Source organism: Chiloscyllium plagiosum, chromosome 16 (assembly GCF_004010195.1).
Source record: "Chiloscyllium plagiosum isolate BGI_BamShark_2017 chromosome 16, ASM401019v2, whole genome shotgun sequence".
Lineage (NCBI taxonomy): Eukaryota > Metazoa > Chordata > Chondrichthyes > Orectolobiformes > Hemiscylliidae > Chiloscyllium > Chiloscyllium plagiosum.
This window is the reverse complement of record NC_057725.1, coordinates 42,107,914-42,127,564: the sequence shown is the minus strand read 5'-3', so window position 1 is coordinate 42,127,564 and position 19,651 is coordinate 42,107,914. Positions and strand designations below refer to the sequence as shown.

Sequence of the window (19,651 nt, the reverse complement as noted above, 5' to 3'; positions counted from 1 at the left end):
ACTCAGCACCACCTTCCTAACCTGCAATCTTCTTCCTGACCTCTCTGCCCCACCACCCCCACTCTGGCCTATCACCCTCACCTTAACCTCTTTCCACCTATCACATTTCCAATGCCCCTCCCCCAAGTCCCTCCTCCCTACCTTTTATCTTAGCCTGCTTGGCACACTTTCCTCATTCCTGAAGAAGGGCTCATGCCCGAAATGTCGATTCTCCTGCTCCTTGGATGCCTGACCTGCTGCGCTTTTCCAGCAACACATTTTCAGCTCTGATCTCCAGCATCTGCAGTCCTCACTTTCTCCTCACATATCGAGTCATAGCTTTCCAGATTTGTTGAGGTGAAGCCATGTTTGAACTTCTATTGCAGATGCTTTGAGACATTTGAAAATTAGGCTGTACACCTTGACAGCTGTGTCTGCTGTTCACAATACTGTGGGGAACATCTCAAGTGAAACCCCTGTCACTGTGTCCTGTCAAAGGCCCAGTTTTGACCTGAAACCTTGAAGTTTATCTGTGACAGTCAGGACTGTTTTGGTCTTCTCCTGTATATATCCAGCTGTGAAATATGCAAGCTTAGCCTGCGAGTAATCATCAGGTAGTAATTTTTTATACAGTTCATGTATTGTTGAAAAGTCTATCACTTCTCTCCGGAGCTCATTAACACAGTAGAGAACCTTCACCCACAATAATCATCGGTGTGATGTAAACCCTGATGCTTGGCTCCTGTCTCTGCACACAAAATAGTGAACAAACATGATTTCAATGCCATTGGTTTATATAATTCACAATTTTCATGGTTTACTTTAATGCCGTACCTAAATTTGGCGGCGTTGTGTTGGCTATAAGAGCTTCAAGGTGCATGATGCAATGAATGACTTGAAAGTCAGGATATTGCTCTTCTACCTTATGAACAAATCCTTTCCCTGTCATGGAGGCTGCTCCGTCAGTGCATTGCTCCAACATACGGCCCAAATGAATCCCTTTTCCCTCAAGTTATCAAAAATCTGTTACAGGAAATGTTTCTTCATCAGTTGCATGACTTGGTAGCTCCTTACAAATGAAAAAAAAATTACCTGAATGGAATTCCCATCAATAGGTTTTACATATAAGGATGTGATAGGATGAGAGGTCTAGAACGTATTTTCCCTGGAGCATAGGAGGCTGAGTGGTGACTTTATAGAAATTTAAGGCCTTCTCCCCAGGATAGGTGAGTCCAAAACTAGAGGACATAGGTTTAAGGTATGAGGAGAAAGATTTAAAAAGAACTTGAGAGTCAACGTTTTCACTCAGCGAATGGTGCACAAATGGATCAAGCTGCCAGTGTAAGTAGTAGATGCAGGTAAAGTTACAACATTTAAAAAACATTTGGACAGGTACATGGATAGGAAAGCTTTAGAGAGATATGGGTCAAACCTGGGACAAATGGGACTAGTTCAGTTTAGGAAACCTGGTCAGCATGGACATGTTGGACCAAAGGGATTATGTGATGAGGAATCATTGGATAGGTTGTACCTGCATCCATTCAGCTTCAAAGAATGAGAGATAGTCTTATTGAAACATATAAGATGCTGAGGGGACTTGTCAACAAGGATTCTGGGAAGATGTTTCGTCTTCTGTGGGAGACTACATGAAAGACATGATTTGAAAATAAGAACTTTCACCTTTAAGATGGAGATGAGGAAACAAAATACTCTTCCAGAGGGCCATTATTCTGTGAAATTCTCTTCCCCAGGAAACAGTGGAGGCATGATCATTGAAGTTATTTCAGGCTGAGACAGATAGATGTTTGGTAGACTAGAGAGAATAGGGTGATGAGGGGACAGACTGGAAAGTGGAGTTGAGACCACAACCAGATTGGCCATCATCTTATTGAATGGCAGAGTAGGATTGAAGGCCGAATGGCCTGCTCCTCCTCCTAAACCTTATGTTCCCATGAAGAGCTACCATGTAAGCAAATAAAATGCAATGTCATGTAATTGTTCACTATTAGCCTCCACATCAGATATTGGCCCTTTGAGAATTTTAGAGCCAACTGTAGTGTTGGGATCTGTATATGGTGAGTTGCCAGGCATGAGTGGCTGTAGCCAAACAGCGGTAAATGGTTTGTCAGCTGATGGAGAATGAAGACTCAGATGAGAATGTTGCTGAGGGAAGCATACAGGAGACCAATGATGAACATGCACACTGAGATGTTGGATGCATTGGTTGGCCTGTCAGAAATCTTCCTACCATTGTCGAAGAACATGAGGTTGGTGTGGCTCTGACATGACAGGGGATATTGTGTACAGCCTGAATCTCATTCTTTCCAACATGACAGTGTGGAAAAACATAAGACTGGGAGTTCTGTGCCCACTAACTTGTATGCTTGCATTACATTTATAAATGGAGGCAAATTCCTCTATCTAAAGTAGCAACAATGCTGATATAGGTTGCCTTTTGAAAGGGTTAACATGACTGAATTGTACCATATGCTACAAAATAGCCTGCAGTCAAAATGTATCTCTGCATGGTACTAGAAAGGTAATAAATTAGGGTACAGTAAGATCGTGGATATGCTACCAGACTAGTAATCCAGAGGCCTGAACAATGATCTGATGATGACTTCAAATTCTACTTCGTCAGCTGGGGAATCCAAATTCACTTAATTAATTAAACCCGGAATAAAAAGTTGGTATCAGTAAGGTGGCTATGTAACTACAAAATTGTTATAAAACTTATCTTGGTCACTGCACTATCCTTTGGAGAAGGAGATCTGTTGGCCTTAGCCAGACAGGTTTAAGCATAACTCTAGACCTACAGCAATGCGGTTGACTCTTAATTACCTTGTGAAATTGGTCTGCAGGTGCAACAGGTAATTAAAAGGCAAATGGATTTTTTTTCCTTTATTGCTCAAGGGATTGAGTTTGAAAGCAGGGAGGTTACGTTGCAGCTGCACAAGGTGTTGGTGAGGTCACACCTGGAGTACTGTGTGCAGTTTTGGTCTCCTTACTTAAGAAGTGCTGTACTGGCACTAGAGGGGGGTGCAGAGGAGGTTCACTAGGTTGACTCTGGAGTTGAGGGGGTTGGTTTTTGAGGAGAGACTGAATAGACTGGGATTATATTTATTGGAATTTAAAAGAATGATGGGGAATTCTTATAGAAACATATAAAATTATGAAGGGAATAGATCAGATAGAAGTAGAGAGGATGTTTGCATTGGCAGGTGAAACTAGGACAAGAGAGCATCGCCTCAAAATTAGGGGAAGCAGATTTAGGACGGAATTGAGAAGGAACTTCTTCACCCAGAGGGTTCTGAATCTATGGAATTCCCTGCCCAGTGAAGTAGTTGAGGCTTTCTCAGTAAATGTTTTCAAAGCTAAGATAGATCATTTTTTGAACCGTGAAGGGACTAAGGGTTATGGTGAGAGGGAGGGTAAGTGGAGCTGAGGACATGAAAAGATCAGCCACGATTTTATTGAATGGTGGAGTGGGCTTGAAAAGTGCCAGATGGCCTAGACTTGCTCCTAGTTCTTATATTCTTATGTAAAGAGCCTAGTAAACCATTCTGTATTGGGTAACTAATGATGACTGATAAGTGCTGGCCTTATGAAAGATGCCTACATCTGTGAATATTTTTTTAAAAGAGCTCTTGACTTCCATGTTCCTGGACATATGTAAATGAGAGTTTAAAAATGATTGTGCAATATTATTTGTGTAGCCTATAAACCTATCAAAAGGAACATACCAGTTGCAGTCACTAATGTTATTTTTAATCAATTCTGTTTTATCTTACAGACACAGAAGGAGCATAGATTTTACCAGCAAATTCTTGGCTGTTATTCAAAACATGAACATTAATCTGGGTAATACAATGAAAATGATTCTCTTGGGGGCAGCAGGCCTTTTCCTTTTGGTATCCATGATAATTCTAGGATGGCAGATCTACTTTTACTGTCAACATAGAAAAGCAAAGAAAATTAAAGGTGAGCCCAGTCTAAACTCTAGAAAAAAGATGTATAGCATTCCTTAATAGGAATGGTGTATAGCATTCTTTTAAGACTTTTACTGTAGCAAACATACTAAAGTCAACATAGATGAAGCCTTATTCACCCAAATAATAGAAAAAATTAGAGAAAAAAGTATTCCTTATTAACATTTGAATACAACTGAAAACCTAACGCCCTGTTTATGCATTACAATGCACTCTCAGCAGATTTTGTTCTTAAAGTGTCAAACTCTTCTTAGCATTAACAAGATGACTTTTCCCTGCCCTACCAGGGTGAGTTCTTCACCATCTATTTAAAAGAAAACTACTTCATTAAATCCTTTGTTCAATAACCAATGGGATTGTAATAAGAAGATAGGTTTTGCTTATTTTGTGCTCTTCAACACTTCAGGAGTCTTTTTCAAGCCAGATATTTGGTAGATTTTAGATTAACCATCTTCCACATCTGCCTGGCATGGCAGCACCCAGTTTTAGCTTTCCTCTTCAGATCTCCCTTTCTGACTAAGATCCCTATGCTTGCAAAAAAACCAACTGTCCATTATCTCTGTGTTACCGTGTCAAGTTGTCAAAGTTTACATTTTACTTGCAATAAGCTTAAAACAGGATCTTTGTCCTGATTGAAACCTGGTCACATGGGCTTTACATAGGTCACTCCCCATTTCAAACGATTTCATTTTAGCTTAACATCTCATAGGCATAATATTTCCCCACTAAAACTAAAAATTATTACCAGAATGACACTTTTTGCAACATTGGTTGCAACAACTAATTCATTCATATTTTACAAGTAGTTGTTTTTTAATTTTATTTCACATTTCAGCATTTAACATTCTGACCTGGCAACATTTGAAATCTTAGCCTGTCGCAACAAATCTCATTTGACACTTAAGATTTAAAAGTTTAAGTTCCAACTTTATTACAAACAAGAGTTTTCATCACTACCGGTGGTTTTGCTTTCTGTCACTCATCCACAGAATGTCCATTTCCATTCTTATTTTGCATTGTCTTTACCATTTTCCCTTGTCTTTGATTAAAAGATTATCCCATTGTATTGTAGCATTCAGGTTGCTTTTTAAAATCTGTTTTGCATTGCACACATTTTGGATCTTGAGGTAGCATGTTGTGACATAATGAATAATTTCACAATTGTTTGGCTTGGTTAACTTTGACAATAATGACTGTAGCATCAAGGTGTTCACCTTTTATCATAGTCCGTGATCCATTCGATCTAAATCCTGATCTCCATTTTGTTCTGGATTTGCAGATCTTTTAATGTCCAAGTTTGAGGAGAAAGGCTCTACTAGTTGTACATTTGAATTTCACTTATCCTATTTGAATTCAGGATAAGTTTTATTTCAGTTCATTTTCCACATTAAACCGTTCAATGTCCTTCCCTAGGATGCAACAATGATTACTATGTCCAAAGTAACAATTATTGTAAAATGTCCTTTAGGGAAGGAAATCTGCCATCCTTACCTACATGTAAGGATGTAGGTACATGTGACACCACAGTAATGTGATTGACTCTTAATGCTCTCTGGGCAATCGGGAATCGGCAATAAATGCTGACCTAGCCAGCGATGCCCACAACCCATGCATGAATCTTTTAAAAGATGCAATTTTTAAGATTTTCAATTAGCATTATTTCCCTAAGGTTTTCAAAGCCTTGTCTAATCCTTATAAATCCATACAGCCTTATGAGTATCATCTCCATTCTCTTGCAAATTTCTCAGAGGTTTCACCCAGCTTTTCCTGAAATTCTAAATGTTTTGTTGTTAGGCCCTTGTATAGGCATTGAAGAAAGCAGCTTTAATTGTTACTTTTCTGTTTATCTATAAGAATGCACCTTTAAAACCATGGCTATGAACTAGCTCCATACAAAATACTATCCAAGCTTCTTTCAGCCATTGCAATTTCATGGCAATTTTCTCAAACAACACAAAATACATTTCAACTTCTTCCTAGTTGAATTTAGGCATGAAACGAGTACTATTTTTATTTATACTAACAGTAGTTAAGTCAGTAATAGAAATCATTTTTTTTTTCTGCCACTACCTGTTTGTGTAATCTAAGTTGTTTTTTTAGGTGAAAATCAGATTTCAACATGTCCTTTCCCCTCTGGAATTTGAAGTTTTCCCTTCATAATCTTTGTTTCTGTCTCTCTTTTAAATTCAAAACTTTGTACTTTCCTTCTTTGTAATTCCAATTAGAATTTTTGCATTCCCCTATTCCCCAATTCAGGGTCAAAGAGAAAGGATGAGACAATCTTTTATCGAGCTACAAAAGACAATGAGTAAAGAGTAAATCTGGAACACCATTTTGAATAGACTTCAAATGCCAATGGGGCAAGATTTGGAATAGCAAACATCAAATTTAATGGTAATTCCAAGAAGTTCTCCTTGTGTAGTAAGATCAACTGTGATTCAAGGTTTCTCAGAAGAAACAATCCCTGGAATCATATAAGAAACTGCTAGATTTCAAGATAAGGTTCTGTACATTCTTGTGGGTTTCGATGATCCAAAGGCTCTCCAGAACCATCATGTGATCTTACATAATATGGTGTAATGCAACACAAATATAATCTAGTTTTTGTACATCCAGGCCTAAGGTATAAAGACTGAATATTAAAATTGTCTGTACTTATTGTAGGAGGGTCAATAATTCTTTGCATGCTACTGAACCTTTCATGAAGGCATTGAGAAGTTGCCAACTATTCACATATTAAGTGTTAAAAAAGCTTGTAAATTTTCTTCTTCAAAGATACACTCAACCCTCCAACAGGTAGACCAGAGGGTGATGGGATCACTAGGTTTGAGACTGAGATTTCACATGTAATGAGTACCTGCTTTTATTATTCCAATTTTCAATTAATTCTGTGTAATTTTCAATTAATATTGTGCTTCTAGCAAAAAATGCTGTGAGTGGGACTGATCCCAACAAACAGTATACGGAAAAAAGCAACTTATCAACACACAGTAACTCTGCAGATTTTCTGGGTTTGTCTGATGAAGATGAGTATTTAGATGTGAAAAAGTATGATTATAAGGTATGTAACTCTCATGATTGTTGATATAATTATTCTTTTAAAACGTACACATTGCACAATGTTTACATACAATCCTACTTTTTATGTATGTGTCTTTTCAAGGTGTACAAGCTCCAAGAGAGTTTACAAAAACTAAGCCTTTATCTTCAAAGTAGTAATCCTGTTGATTTGAAACTGATTCAATCAAATGATGATCTTGTCATTGACTCAAAAGTTGAGCTTTCAGGAAATTTGAAATTTTCCCTATTGTACGACAAAAAACAGTCAAAATTACAACTGACAGTTAAAGAAGCTTCTAATCTTCCTGCTCGACACTTCAATCAGCACAATGACTTTTTCATTCGGATAAAGTTATTTACCAGTTTACCTCGATACCAGTGTATCCTTCATCAATGGGACACAAAGATTGTGAAGAATACAATAAATCCCTCTTTTGGAGACCAATACACCTGTTATATTGAGAAGACTGCCTACAGGAAGGCTACTCTAAAACTTGAGGTACTTATTTTAAATTATCTTGCTTTCTTGTTATGTTTATTCAAGAATGTTATTTTATGTCAAAGCACTGTGTTTGATATTCAGGTTAACATGGTCATAGTGTGCACTGTTCAATCGTTGCTACAATTTGTTCACTGTCCTTTTCCTGTTAATGGATTCTAATTCGGTATGACGATCATGGTTTACTGCTACATGCCATTTACCAAAGTGTTTGAATGAACACCATGTTAGATCCAATTTGTTCATTGTATTACAAGTATTATAGTTTAGAACTTTGAATTGTTGTGAAGTTGTACTGCCTTTATACTTATTTACCTGGAACAATAGTTTGTCAGTATACATTATTTCAGGGCTTCTCTTAGTACAAAAACATTAAAACAAGTAATAGTAATGAAGAGTGATATAAATGAATTAAACTCACTTTTCATTTGAATAAACAGTTTGTTTTGATTGCATTAATCTGTAGTAACAGCAGTATTCCAGATTTTTCAGAATAATAACCAAGTGTCTTGTGTCTCACCTTAGCTGCAACCAAATCATTGCCTCAAAGGCCCCTGGCTGGGTTTGTTAATATAACATTATGTACAGAGGAATTGATACAACAGTCACTTCAGCTTTTTGTTGCTGTGTTTTTAAGATGATAAATAAAGTAGTCTACAAATAACTTGGATTGCTGTTAATGCTGACTTTAGTTAAATATTTAATGCAGAGTCTTGCAACTCTAATTGATCTGTCACACCTTACCTAAACTAACCTGCTACCCTATCTTGTTGAGAGTCAATGTTCATTTCCAAATTATTAAAAGCAGTATGTTAGCCATGATGCTGGTCAGGTTTGCAAACAAAATGGAAAAGCTGGTCTTCTCACGCAGAGATTGTTTCTTATACAAGAAGTATAGACAATCTCTGCGTGAGAAGACCAACTTTTCCATTTTGTTTGCAAACCTGACCAAGCATCATGGCTAACATACTGATTTTAATAATTTGGAAATGAACATTGACTCTCAACAAGGTAGGGTAGCAAGTTAGTTTAGGTAAGGTGTGACAGATCAATTAGAGTCTCAAGACTCTGCATTAAATATTTAACTAAAGTCAGCATTAACAGCAATCCAAGTTATTTGTAGACTACTTTATTTATCATCTTAAAAACACAGCAACAAAAAGCTGAAGTGACTGTTGTATCAATTCCTCTGCACATAACAATGTTATATTAACAAACCCAGCCAGGGGCCTTTGAGGCAATGATTTGGTTGCAGCTAAGGTGAGACACAAGACACTTGGTTATTATTCTGAAAAATCTGGAATACTGCTGTTACTACAGATTAATGCAATCAAAACAACTGTTTATTCAAATGAAAAGTGAGTTTAATTCATTTATATCACTCTTCACTACTATTACTTGTTTTAATGATTTTGTACTAAGAGAAGCCCTGAACTACACAGCCCCAGATAATCACTGCAGGAGTTACACAGAAAAGAATTTTAGTCAATCATCATTAGTTGCTTCAGCCATGACTCTTCATTCATTATAAACTCAACAGTGGAACTCTTTGCTATTCAGTTCCATTTACAACACAAATAACAATTCCTTGCCTGAGGAGGGTTGAGGAAACAACTAGGAAAATTCATAAGCACCAGATGATAACCATTTCAAACAATACAAAATCCAGCCATCTCTCTTTGATCTTCAATAGAATCACCATTGTTATGCCCCTACCATCAATTATGAATTTGGATTTAATGGAGGGCTCGCCCACCAGCTGGAGAACTGAGAGGATCTCCATGTCATCCCTTTTAGGGAAGGCCCACTGAATTAAATATTTCTCAGACTCTCAGCTAGACAGCAACAAGCCTTCCCTGAGATCAGTGGGGATGCAAGTCCTGCCCCAGAGCTGGCAGTTCATCAGATGTCAGCAACTTTGTTTACCAGCAGCACCATTGGAAGGTGGAGGCTGCTACTGCTATTATACCCTCCTATTAAAAACATTATGGCTCCAGGACTGAGTTTGGGTTGTTTGCAGCAAAGTGTTTACGTCTAACCACATCAAAGCCTAGCAATGTGTTCAAGGCTTAGCTTAAAATTGTGGTGGAATGCTTCTATACTGATGGACTGATGCAACAACAATCAATAACCTCAGCAGAGCAAAGCACATGCTCAGCCCTGAAACATCCAGCCTGGTGGGATGAGTATTATATATCCCTGTGGGGTGTGCTTTTGGCAGGGGAAGCATGTAGAAGAGGATATGTGCCAAGCCCACCAGCTTACCGCCATTAAAAAACCCAATTGACCCTAATATCACCCTTTCCACACCATAAAGCCATTGGCATCAGCAGTTAGATCGGAGTGGCAGCCCACTCCTTTTCACAAACTTTAAAAAATGCAGAAAGGAAGGAGGGTAATTTCTTTTGAAGATGTCTTTTGCACGCCAGAGGCACTGCCTCACCCCAGAAGAATGGAATCCATCTGCTTGCTTCCTCCTTGCAAGGACTTTAAAATCCACTCTTCCACCCACATCTCTAAGGTAGTTACACTCTCCTCAAGCAAAGCTTTGTACTTACCTGAGGCCTTTATGCAGCGACTGTCCTAGCAGTGCCCATATATGGCTGGGACTGCTGGAGCTGGTGGCCAATCAGTTAGATTGCAGCTCCAGCTGGTGGGACTTCCTATCCCTGAATGGCTGATGTCCTACTCTGCATTACTTTAGCTTACTACTGTGCACTATAATTGCAAGGGTCTGAGGGCTAACCTTCCATATGGCATGGGAAAGCAGTGACGGGTGTGATCTGCCTGACTTCTATCCACATACATTTCTGCCCAATATCTCAATATTCACACCTGTTTCACTAATTGGCAACAGCAAGTAAGATCTAAGGGATGCAATACAACAACTTACAAATATTCCTTCAGCAGCACCTGAATGGATACATGAATAGGAAGGGCTTACAGAGATATGTGCCAAGTGCTGGCACACGGGACTAGATTAATTTAGGATATCTAGTCAGCATGGATGAGTTGGACCAAAGCGTCTGTTTCCGTGCTGTACAACTCAATGACTCGATAAGCACATCTTTTTTATTATTATTATTAAGGAACTGATAAGTTCATGTACTTGGACAAGTTGGACAAGGTCTGAAAAGGTTGAAGGAAATGGAAGTGGTAATTTTAACTGAACAGCATTTTCCCTCTTCCCCATCCTCCCTGACCCCTGGATTTAGCTAGCTGGAAATGTGTTGCTGGAAAAGTGCAGCAGGTCAGGCAGCATCCAGGGAACAGGAGAATCGACGTTTTGGGCATAAGCCCTTCTTCAGAAACGTCGATTCTCCTGTTCCCTGGATGCTGCCTGACCTGCTGCGCTTTTCCAGCAACACATTTCCAGCTCTGATTTCCAGCATCTGCAGACCTCACTTTCCCTGGATTTAGCTACACCAGCACAGCTCACTTTTCACGAGCGAAAAGATTGAACAGATTCCCAGAGTTCTGATACTGTTATCTAGCAGTGTGGACAGTAACAGAAGAGAACAGAAATCATTTGCTTCTCTACACTTATTATTTCTTATTGTCAAATTTCAAGGTGCATTGTGTAAATTTTAGTACTTCTGTATTTAGGTGTAATTCTCCAAAATGGGGCTCAGATCCAATGTTATTGGTAGCAATTTCCAAAAAAAATTGAAGAAACTCACAGAACCATGTGACATTTCTCACCATTTAAAGCATTCTCTGCCAGTGCTCAAAGTTCCTAATACATGTATAGCCTTGATACTTAATTCCGTTCCTCCACATAACATCAATCAGCTGATTACATAGTGCAAAACATTATTTCACAAGCTAAACTTCATATATCTAGCAAGACAAAAGTAAACACATTTAGTTCACCAACAAACAGAAATCAACAGTCTCTCTATATCGTTCTTATTTACAATCTTTAGTACTTTTACAATCTAATTTGGAGCAAATATTCTTTATCCAGGTTTGGGATTTTGACAAGTATTCTCGGCGTGATGTTTTAGGAGAGGTGCGCTTGTCACTCAGCAACTTGGAATTATCTAACACAGAATTCAGTGAGAAGTTACAGAAGGTCCAAAAGGTACAAACTTAATCATTATCTTGCCATATAAATACTTTGCCAGCGCATTCAGCAGTGATTTGTTGATTAGCACAGTATTTGTATAAAAGCCTTTGTCAATGGAATATTCTGGAAGTTTATACAGATATGAAGAGACACTGGTTTGTACCTGTGGTTTACCACAGGCTTGAATCATACCATAATAGGGTGTTAAGAGTGTGGTGCTGGAAAAGCACAGCTGGTTAGGCAGCATCCGAGGAGCAGGAGAGTCGACATTTCGAAAGAGGCTTGTTGGCCAGGGGGCTGACAGATAACTGGGAGGGTTTTGGGGCTGGGGGGAAGAAAGCTGAGAATGCAATAAGTAGATGAAGGTGATTGGTCGGAGAGGAAGGTGGAGCAGATAGACTATGGAGGAGGCCCAGGACCTGCATGTCCTTGGTAGAGTGGGAGGGGGAGTTGAAGTGTTCAACCACGAGGCGGTGGGGTTGGTTGGTGCGCATGTCCCGGAGATGTTCTCTTAAACATTCTGCAAGTAGGCGTCCAGTCTCCCCCATGTAGACGAGACCACATTGGGTGCAACGGATACAGTAGATGACCTTAGTGGAAGTCCAGTTAAATTTCTGTCGGACGTGGAATGATCCTTTGCAGCCTTGGATGGAGGTGAAGGGGAAGGTGTCGGGAGTGGGGTGTGGGCTAGTGGGGGTCGTGGATCTGACAAGGGAGTTACGGACGGAATGGTCTCTCCAGAATGCAGATAGGGGTGGGGAGGGAAATATATTTCTAGTAGTGAGGTCTGTTTGTAAGTGGCAGAAGTGATGGAGGATGATGCGATATATATATGGAGGTTGGTGGGGTGGAAGGTGAGGACCAGGGGGTTCTGTCCTTGTTGCGTTGGGAGAGGTGGGGTTCAAGGGTTGAGGTGCAGGAAATGGAGGAAATGCGCTGGAGGGCATTGTCGACCACATGGGAGGAGAAATTTCGGTCTTTGAAGAAGGAGGCCATCTGGGATTTTCTATGGTGGAACTGGTCATCCTGGGAACAGATGCAGTGGATGCGGAGGAATTGGGAATAAGGGATGGCGTTTTTACAGAAGGCAGGCTGGGAGGAGGTGTCGCCAGGTAGCTGTGGCAGTTGTTGTTTTTGTAGAAGATGTCTGTGGTCAATAGGATGTTGCTAGGTTGAAACATAGGACTTTTCCAGAGGGAGAGAAAAGTTACAGGTATTATAGTTCCATATCCTATAAATCCCATTGAGCTCTTTCACCTTGTTATGATTGGTATGAAAATGGACGTATAATATTTATTTTGCGCCATTTGACTTTAATACATGAGATTTTCATGAACTGAAAATTGCTGGAATTAATTGTTTACTGTGATAATCTGACACAAGCCAAGACAACATGTGTGGAACATACACAGTAAGCTGCCTCAGAATTACCATTTTTTATCAAGAGGCTCTGAAATTCAGTGAGGTTTTAAGAAACTTGCATCTCTTGTTTTCCTCATGCTTGGATAATAACTCCACATGTTGAAAATGAAAGGTTATCTGCGGAGTACTCAGTTTGGAAAAGCCAGTGGAGTTTAAGTGGGAATAGAGTCGAGAGTGTGGTGCTGGAAAAGCACAGCAGGTCAGGCAGCATCTGAGGAGCATAACAATCGATGTTTCAGACAAAAGCTCTTCATCAGGATGAACCATATTTTAGAAATTTGATTTCAGCAACAAACATGAGAGAAAGCAACATGGACTGAACACAGCAAAAATACTGAAAGTTCCCTTCTCCCTTTCCCTCTTTACCTCTTTGTCTTTAATCTGCAAATTCAAAAATCAACGGCCGTGGAAAAAAAACTAGGAAAACCTCCACTGATTGAGAAATGAAAAGTAGCTGCCAATTCGATCGCTCCTAAGGAAATAGTATTAAGGCTAAGCAGTTGGGACTCTGATTTCACTCAAAAAACCTGAAAAGCTTTAAATTACAACTGCATTTGTCATCCTGTCTGTATCAAATACCTCACTTCCCCATCTCCTATCTTCTATGCAAGTTCATTAGTGATGCTTTGTGTGTGTATTTGTCTCAATTTATTATTTTTTCAGTGAATAAAACTCCATCATCTTTTGCAAAAAGCAACCATGGAATTGGGTGACCTTCATTTTTGATCTGGTTAACTCAATTTAATTGAACTGTGATAACTCTACGCTCTAAACAAAACATGATATTGATTGCAACTTACTGAGAAAGGGTCAAAAAGAGGGGAACTCTCATCCCTATTCACCTGAGATTAGATTCCTTACAGTGTGGAAACAGACCCTTTGGCCTAACAAGTCCACACCAACCCTCCAAAGAGTAACCCACCCAGACCCATTTTCCTCTGACTAAAGCACCTAACACTATGGGCAATTTAGAATAGTCAATTCACCTGACCAGCACATTTTGGACTGTGGGAAGAAACCAGAGCAAACCCACACAGACACAGGGAGAATGTGCAAACTCCACACAGACAGTCAGCCAAGGCTGGAATCGAACCTGGGTCCCTGGTGCAGTGAGGCAGCAGTGCTAAACACTGAGCCACCATGCCGCCTGCTTTAATAAATTTGAGAGCTTGCTCCATAACAAACCAATGAAAGGAATGGAAAGGAAAACTGAACTATTCCTTCAAAAGCTGCTTTTAAAAAAAAACTGCAAAAAGATTATTTGAATCTCTAAAGATCTAAAAGTACAAAAATGTCCACATTTGATGTTATTCTTTCATGGAGCAGGAAAATAACCTCTGAGAAATTAAAAGCTTTTTACTTGGAAGAACTAAATGGGATAGCTCTGTTCTTAGGGGTGGCATTCTGCCTGAAAACTAGAAACAGGAATTTCAAAATAGGCAGCAAATAACCAGAGTTAGAAATTAGGGATAACGAAACAGAATAAATTAAAATTGGACCAACCAAGGTTAAAATAGAATTCCAATTGAGTGAGCTCAAGCTGAGAATAGAGAATTGAAGCAGCTTTGGTAAGGAAAACAGATTTAAGAACTGAAGTATTCATTTTTCACATTTAGTGAGGAAGAGGTGGATGGGAGGGAATGCTGTCAGGGAGATAATTCTAGGATTTTGACTCTTCATGTGTGGATAAGAGAACTGAATTCCAGAGGTGAGAGAGATTACCAATGACATCAAGGCTACATTTGAATGAGTTGACCTCAAGGAACCCTATCAAAATGGGAGTCAATGGGAATTAGGGGAGCACTCTCCTCTGGCTAGAATCATAATGAATACTAAAGGAATGATGACATATTTTCAAGTCAGTGTGCTGTGTGTCTTGAAGAGGCACCTGCACATTGGACTGTTCCCATAAATCTTCTGCACTTGTCATTCAAGATGCTAGTGGTTGTTAGTTTGGAAGGTGCTGTCTAAGGATATTTGGCAAATTTCTGCACTGCATCTTGTAGACTGTACACATTGTTGCTACTGAGCATTAGTGGTGGAGTGACTGAATGTTTGTGGATGTGCTGCTAGTCTAATAAGTTGCTTTGTCCTGATGGTGTCAAGCTTCTTGACAGTTGTTGAAGTTTCACTCATCCAGGAAAGGAGGGAATATTCCATCATACTCATTGTATGTAGCGGACAGGCTTTAGAGGTTCAGGAAGTGATTTACTTGCCACAATATTCTTAGCCTCTTACCTGCTCTTGTAGCCACTGTACTTGTGTGGAGAATCCAGTTGAATTTCTGATCAATGGTAACCCCAGGATGTTGATAGTGGGGGATTCAGTGATGGTGACACCATTGACTATCGAGGCGTGGTGGTTCGATTGTCTCTAATTGGAGATAGTCATTGCCTGACATTTATGTGGCATGAATGTTACTTGCTATCTTTCAGCCCAAGCCTGGATATTGTCTGTCTTTTTGCATTTGAAAATGGACTGATTCAGTATCTCAGGAATCATGAATGTTGGTGAACACTGTGAAATCATCGGCGAACATCCCCACTTCTCACTTTATGATGGAGAGAAGGTCATTGATGAGGCAACTGAAGCTGGTTGGGCCCTAGGACACTACCCTGACAAATCCTGCAGAGATGTCCTGGGGCTGAGATCTAACAACTACAACCATCTTCCTAAGTTCCAGGTATGACTTCAACCAACAGAGAGTATGCCTCCTAATACCCCATTGGTTCCAGTTTTGCGTGGGCTCCTTGATGCCACATTTGCTTAAATGAGCCTTGATGTCAAGGGCTGTCACAGTCAACTCACCTCTGGAAATCAGCTCTTTTTACCATGTTTGAACAACAGCTGTAATGAGGTCAGAAGCTGAGTTACACTGGTAGAACCTAAACTGGGCATCAATGAGCAGATTATTGCTGAGCAAGTGCTGCTTGATAGCACCTTCCATTATTTTACTGATGATTTGAGTGTAGACTGATAGGGTGGTAATTGCCTGGGTTGGATTTGTCCTGCTTTTTATGTACAGGACATACTTGAGCAATTTTCCACATTGTTGGGTAGATGCCAGTGAGTAGTGATAATTTCTGGAGTATAAGCCTTTCATACTATCAACTGAATGTTGTTCGGGCTCATAGCCTTTGCATTATCCAGTGCCTCCAGTTGTTTTTTGAGTGAATTGAGTTGGCTGAAGACTGGTGTCTGTAATGCTGGGGACTATTGCAGGAGGCCAAGATGGGTCATCTACTCAGCACTTTTGGCTAATAATTGTTGCAAATGCTTAAGCCTTATCTTTTGCACTGATGTTCTGGGCTCTTCCATCATTGAGGATGGGGATATTTGTGGAGCCTTCTTCTCCAGTAAATTGTTAATTTCTCACCACCATTCATGACTGGAGGTGGCTAAACTGCAGAGGTTGGATCACTCAGCTCCGCATAGCTGCTTATGCTGTTTGCCACGCAAGTAGTCCTGCTTATAGCTTCAGCAGGTTGACCCATTATTTTTACATATGACTGATGCTGTTCCTGGCATCCCTTCCTGAACACTCCATTGAACCAGAGTTGATCCCTGGCATGATGATAGTGGTAGACTATGGGCTACATCAAGCCATGAGATTGCAGAGTGTGCAATTCTGCCCCTGGACATTGCTGTTATAGGGCAGGCAGAGCAAACAGTCAGGGAAAGCTCATGAGGTTTATTCCTCAGGGGAGTACCATTGACTATGAGGGGCTATTTCAAGTGCATACCGGAAAATGCCATTGGCAAACATTCTTTACCTGCAAGAAATAGCCTGCGGAGATGTAACTCAAATGCAAAGGGCTTTAGAAACTTGCTTTTCACCAGTGGGTATGGGCATCTAATATTGAAGCCACCTATAAAAACTTATGTGAGGTAATTGAAAAACTCCCTTTTCAATTCAGACTCCTGTTGAGGAACAGAGGGCAGCAAGGCTGAGACAGGCAGTGATTCTGCCTGACGACTATAGGTTAACATGCAGATCCATAAGCTCAGAGCAGCCAAGGTACAGAAGCTGTCACAGACCAGAGAGAGAAAAAGAACGGCAAGATAAGTACCCTGGAGCAAATTGGAGAAATAAAGGATGCCAGTCAGAAAAGATAGATCTGTCATTGACCATTAAAAGGAGGGAATCAGGTGAGAGGCAAGTACTTCCACAGTGGAAAACCAAGACACACAAAGGAAAATTGTAAGTTTCAACATTCCCTAGAAATTCAAACTGCAAGACCCGAATCAGCATTAAGGATAGTCACTGTCAGGCAGCACCGTGAACCTGGATAGATGACAGGGCTTGGATCGAATGGAATGGTGAGCCCTAACTTCTAAACCATTCTTCAAGACTTCAGGTACTCACAGAGCTTGCTAGACAGGAAAGTAAAAGATTTTCCACCTGGAATCAAAACCAAAGGGTTCATGGGAAAGAATCCGGAGATGTTGCGTGTTTGAGTTTATTCAGTGTGTCAGTGAGAACTATTGAACTATGAGTCTGGTAATAATGGGTGTCATTCCAAGCTTACCAATACCAGGCATAGATATTTTATTGGGAAAAGAATTGGTTGGGAGCAAAATATAACCCTCAAACATTGGAGGAGAGGGAAGCTGCAGGAAACAAGCAGCAGGAAAGCTGGAAAATGAAAGGGACTCATAAGCCCTATAGGGGGCAGCAAAACTCATCAGTTTGGACTGCCTCAAGAACAGAAGCTACTGAACCAAAGACTGGAATTAAACCACTGGGAAGCTGCAAAGAGAACTACACAGGGCAGCAACTTTCATAAAATTTGAGGCAGTTCAGGAAGTGTTAGTTGATGTAAACAGGGCTGAAATCAATCCAGACATGTCACAAAGAGTTGGGATACATCCAAAAGAGGTTAATAGGACCAGACCTAAGCTAACAGCTATAAATAAAGGCTAGAAAGGAGCAGGGAAAATAATGAAAGACAACAGGTCAGAGGCAGAGCACTAGTTAATAGATAATGCCAAAACTGTAAGAGGGTCACTGGAGTTTTTAAACAAACCAGGAGAAAGTAAAGTTGAAGGCTCACTTTGAGTCGCAGAGCAATATAGTAGAAGCTGAACATTCAAGTGATACAAGGGAAATGGAAGAAGTTATTGCCAAAACCAAGGAAAAGGGAAGGAAACATACCCTGCAGCAGAGAACACTGATGAAGGCTACCAAAGGCATAGCAATGAGTTAAACATAGAATTAGCCACTGGGAGATCCAACAAACAGAACAAACATGAACCTTAAACCAGTTCAATCAGATTGATGGAAAGCTAAAATGAGAGTGAGATGCTGGATGCAAGGTCCAGTCATCCTATAGAGGCTAACCTCAGATTACAACTAATCAATCTCCTAGAAATCAAATTGATAAAAATTTCTGAATCTCATGCATAGATTACAGAACTGGACATCAAAGGGTTAAGTGGCACAGATCAGAAAACAGATCTGACTGCTAATGCCAAAGCAGATTCAGAACCCAGTTTAAGTCAAAAAGTCTGAATGTGGAAAGTGGCACCTCATAATCAAACTGGAGAAATATCATTTGCATTCCATTCTTCCGGTTGGGGAGATGGGTTTGATCATGGGGAAAATGGACTATTGATGATCAGCTTTCATCACTTGACTTTAATAACGGAGATTTTCATGGACGATAAAGGCTGTTTATCAAGCCATAGAGTCATAGAGATGTTTCAAAAATGTTGACTTAAAATGGCTGCTGTGATCACCTGATAAACCCCAATAACCTACCAGGAATATACAAAACTAGCTTCCTGGGAATTACCACATTTCAATTATTCGCTTTGGGAATCAAAGGAAAGAGAAAGTAACATGGACTGACCACAGCAAGGTTACGGAAACCTCTCTCACTCTCCCTCTGTTTCATCTTCATACTCTGATATTGATGCCTATGAAAACCAACTTGAGAAAAAGCCATTAACTGAACCCAGCTCCCAGCCCTGCCGAGTTTTCACCATCCCCTCAGACCTCCCCCTCACTGAGGACGAACGATCAGTCCTCAGCAAAGAACTCACCTTCATCCCCCTCCGTCCACGCATTAATGAATTTAATACACGCCGTGACATTGAACAATTCTTCCGTCGCCTCTGCCTCCGAGCTTACTTTCCCAATCAGGATTCCTGTCCACCTTCTGAGGACCCCTTCGCCCACCTCCAACACACTGCATCCACCTGGAAACCCCACGCTGGCATATTACCTGCCCTCGACCTCTTCATTTCCAACTGCCGCCGGGACATTAACCGCCTCAACCTGTCTACCCCCCTCCCCCACTCCAACCTCTCACCCTCACAACGCGCAGCCCTCCACTCCCTCTGCTCCAATCAGAAACCTCACCATCAAGCCAGTGGATAAAGGGGGCGCAGTGGTAGTCTGGCACACTGACCACTACACCGCTGAAGCCAAACGCCAACTCGAGGACACCTCTTCCTACTGCCCCCCCGACCATGACCCCACCCCCCATCACCAAACCATCATCTCCCAGACCATACAGAACCCCATCACCTCAGGAGATCTCCCACCCACAGCTTCCAACCTCATAGTCCGGGAACCCCGCACTCCCCGGTCCTACCTCCTTCCCAAGATCCACAAGCCCGACCACCCTG

General features: G+C 40.6%; 1 protein-coding gene across 3 annotated transcripts in view; it reads left to right on the top strand.

The window, feature by feature from the left end:
• syt19 (synaptotagmin XIX) overlaps positions 1-19,651 on the top strand; it is a 77,802-nt gene that overhangs the window by 25,469 nt on the left and 32,682 nt on the right. For all 3 annotated transcript variants that reach the window (XM_043705926.1, XM_043705928.1, XM_043705927.1), the window contains 4 exons: positions 3,773-3,960; positions 6,890-7,029; positions 7,132-7,527; positions 11,495-11,611. In XM_043705926.1, the coding sequence (XP_043561861.1) occupies positions 3,825-3,960; positions 6,890-7,029; positions 7,132-7,527; positions 11,495-11,611 (789 nt within the window). In that variant the 5' untranslated portion in view covers positions 3,773-3,824. The remainder of the gene's footprint in view (positions 1-3,772; positions 3,961-6,889; positions 7,030-7,131; positions 7,528-11,494; positions 11,612-19,651) is intronic.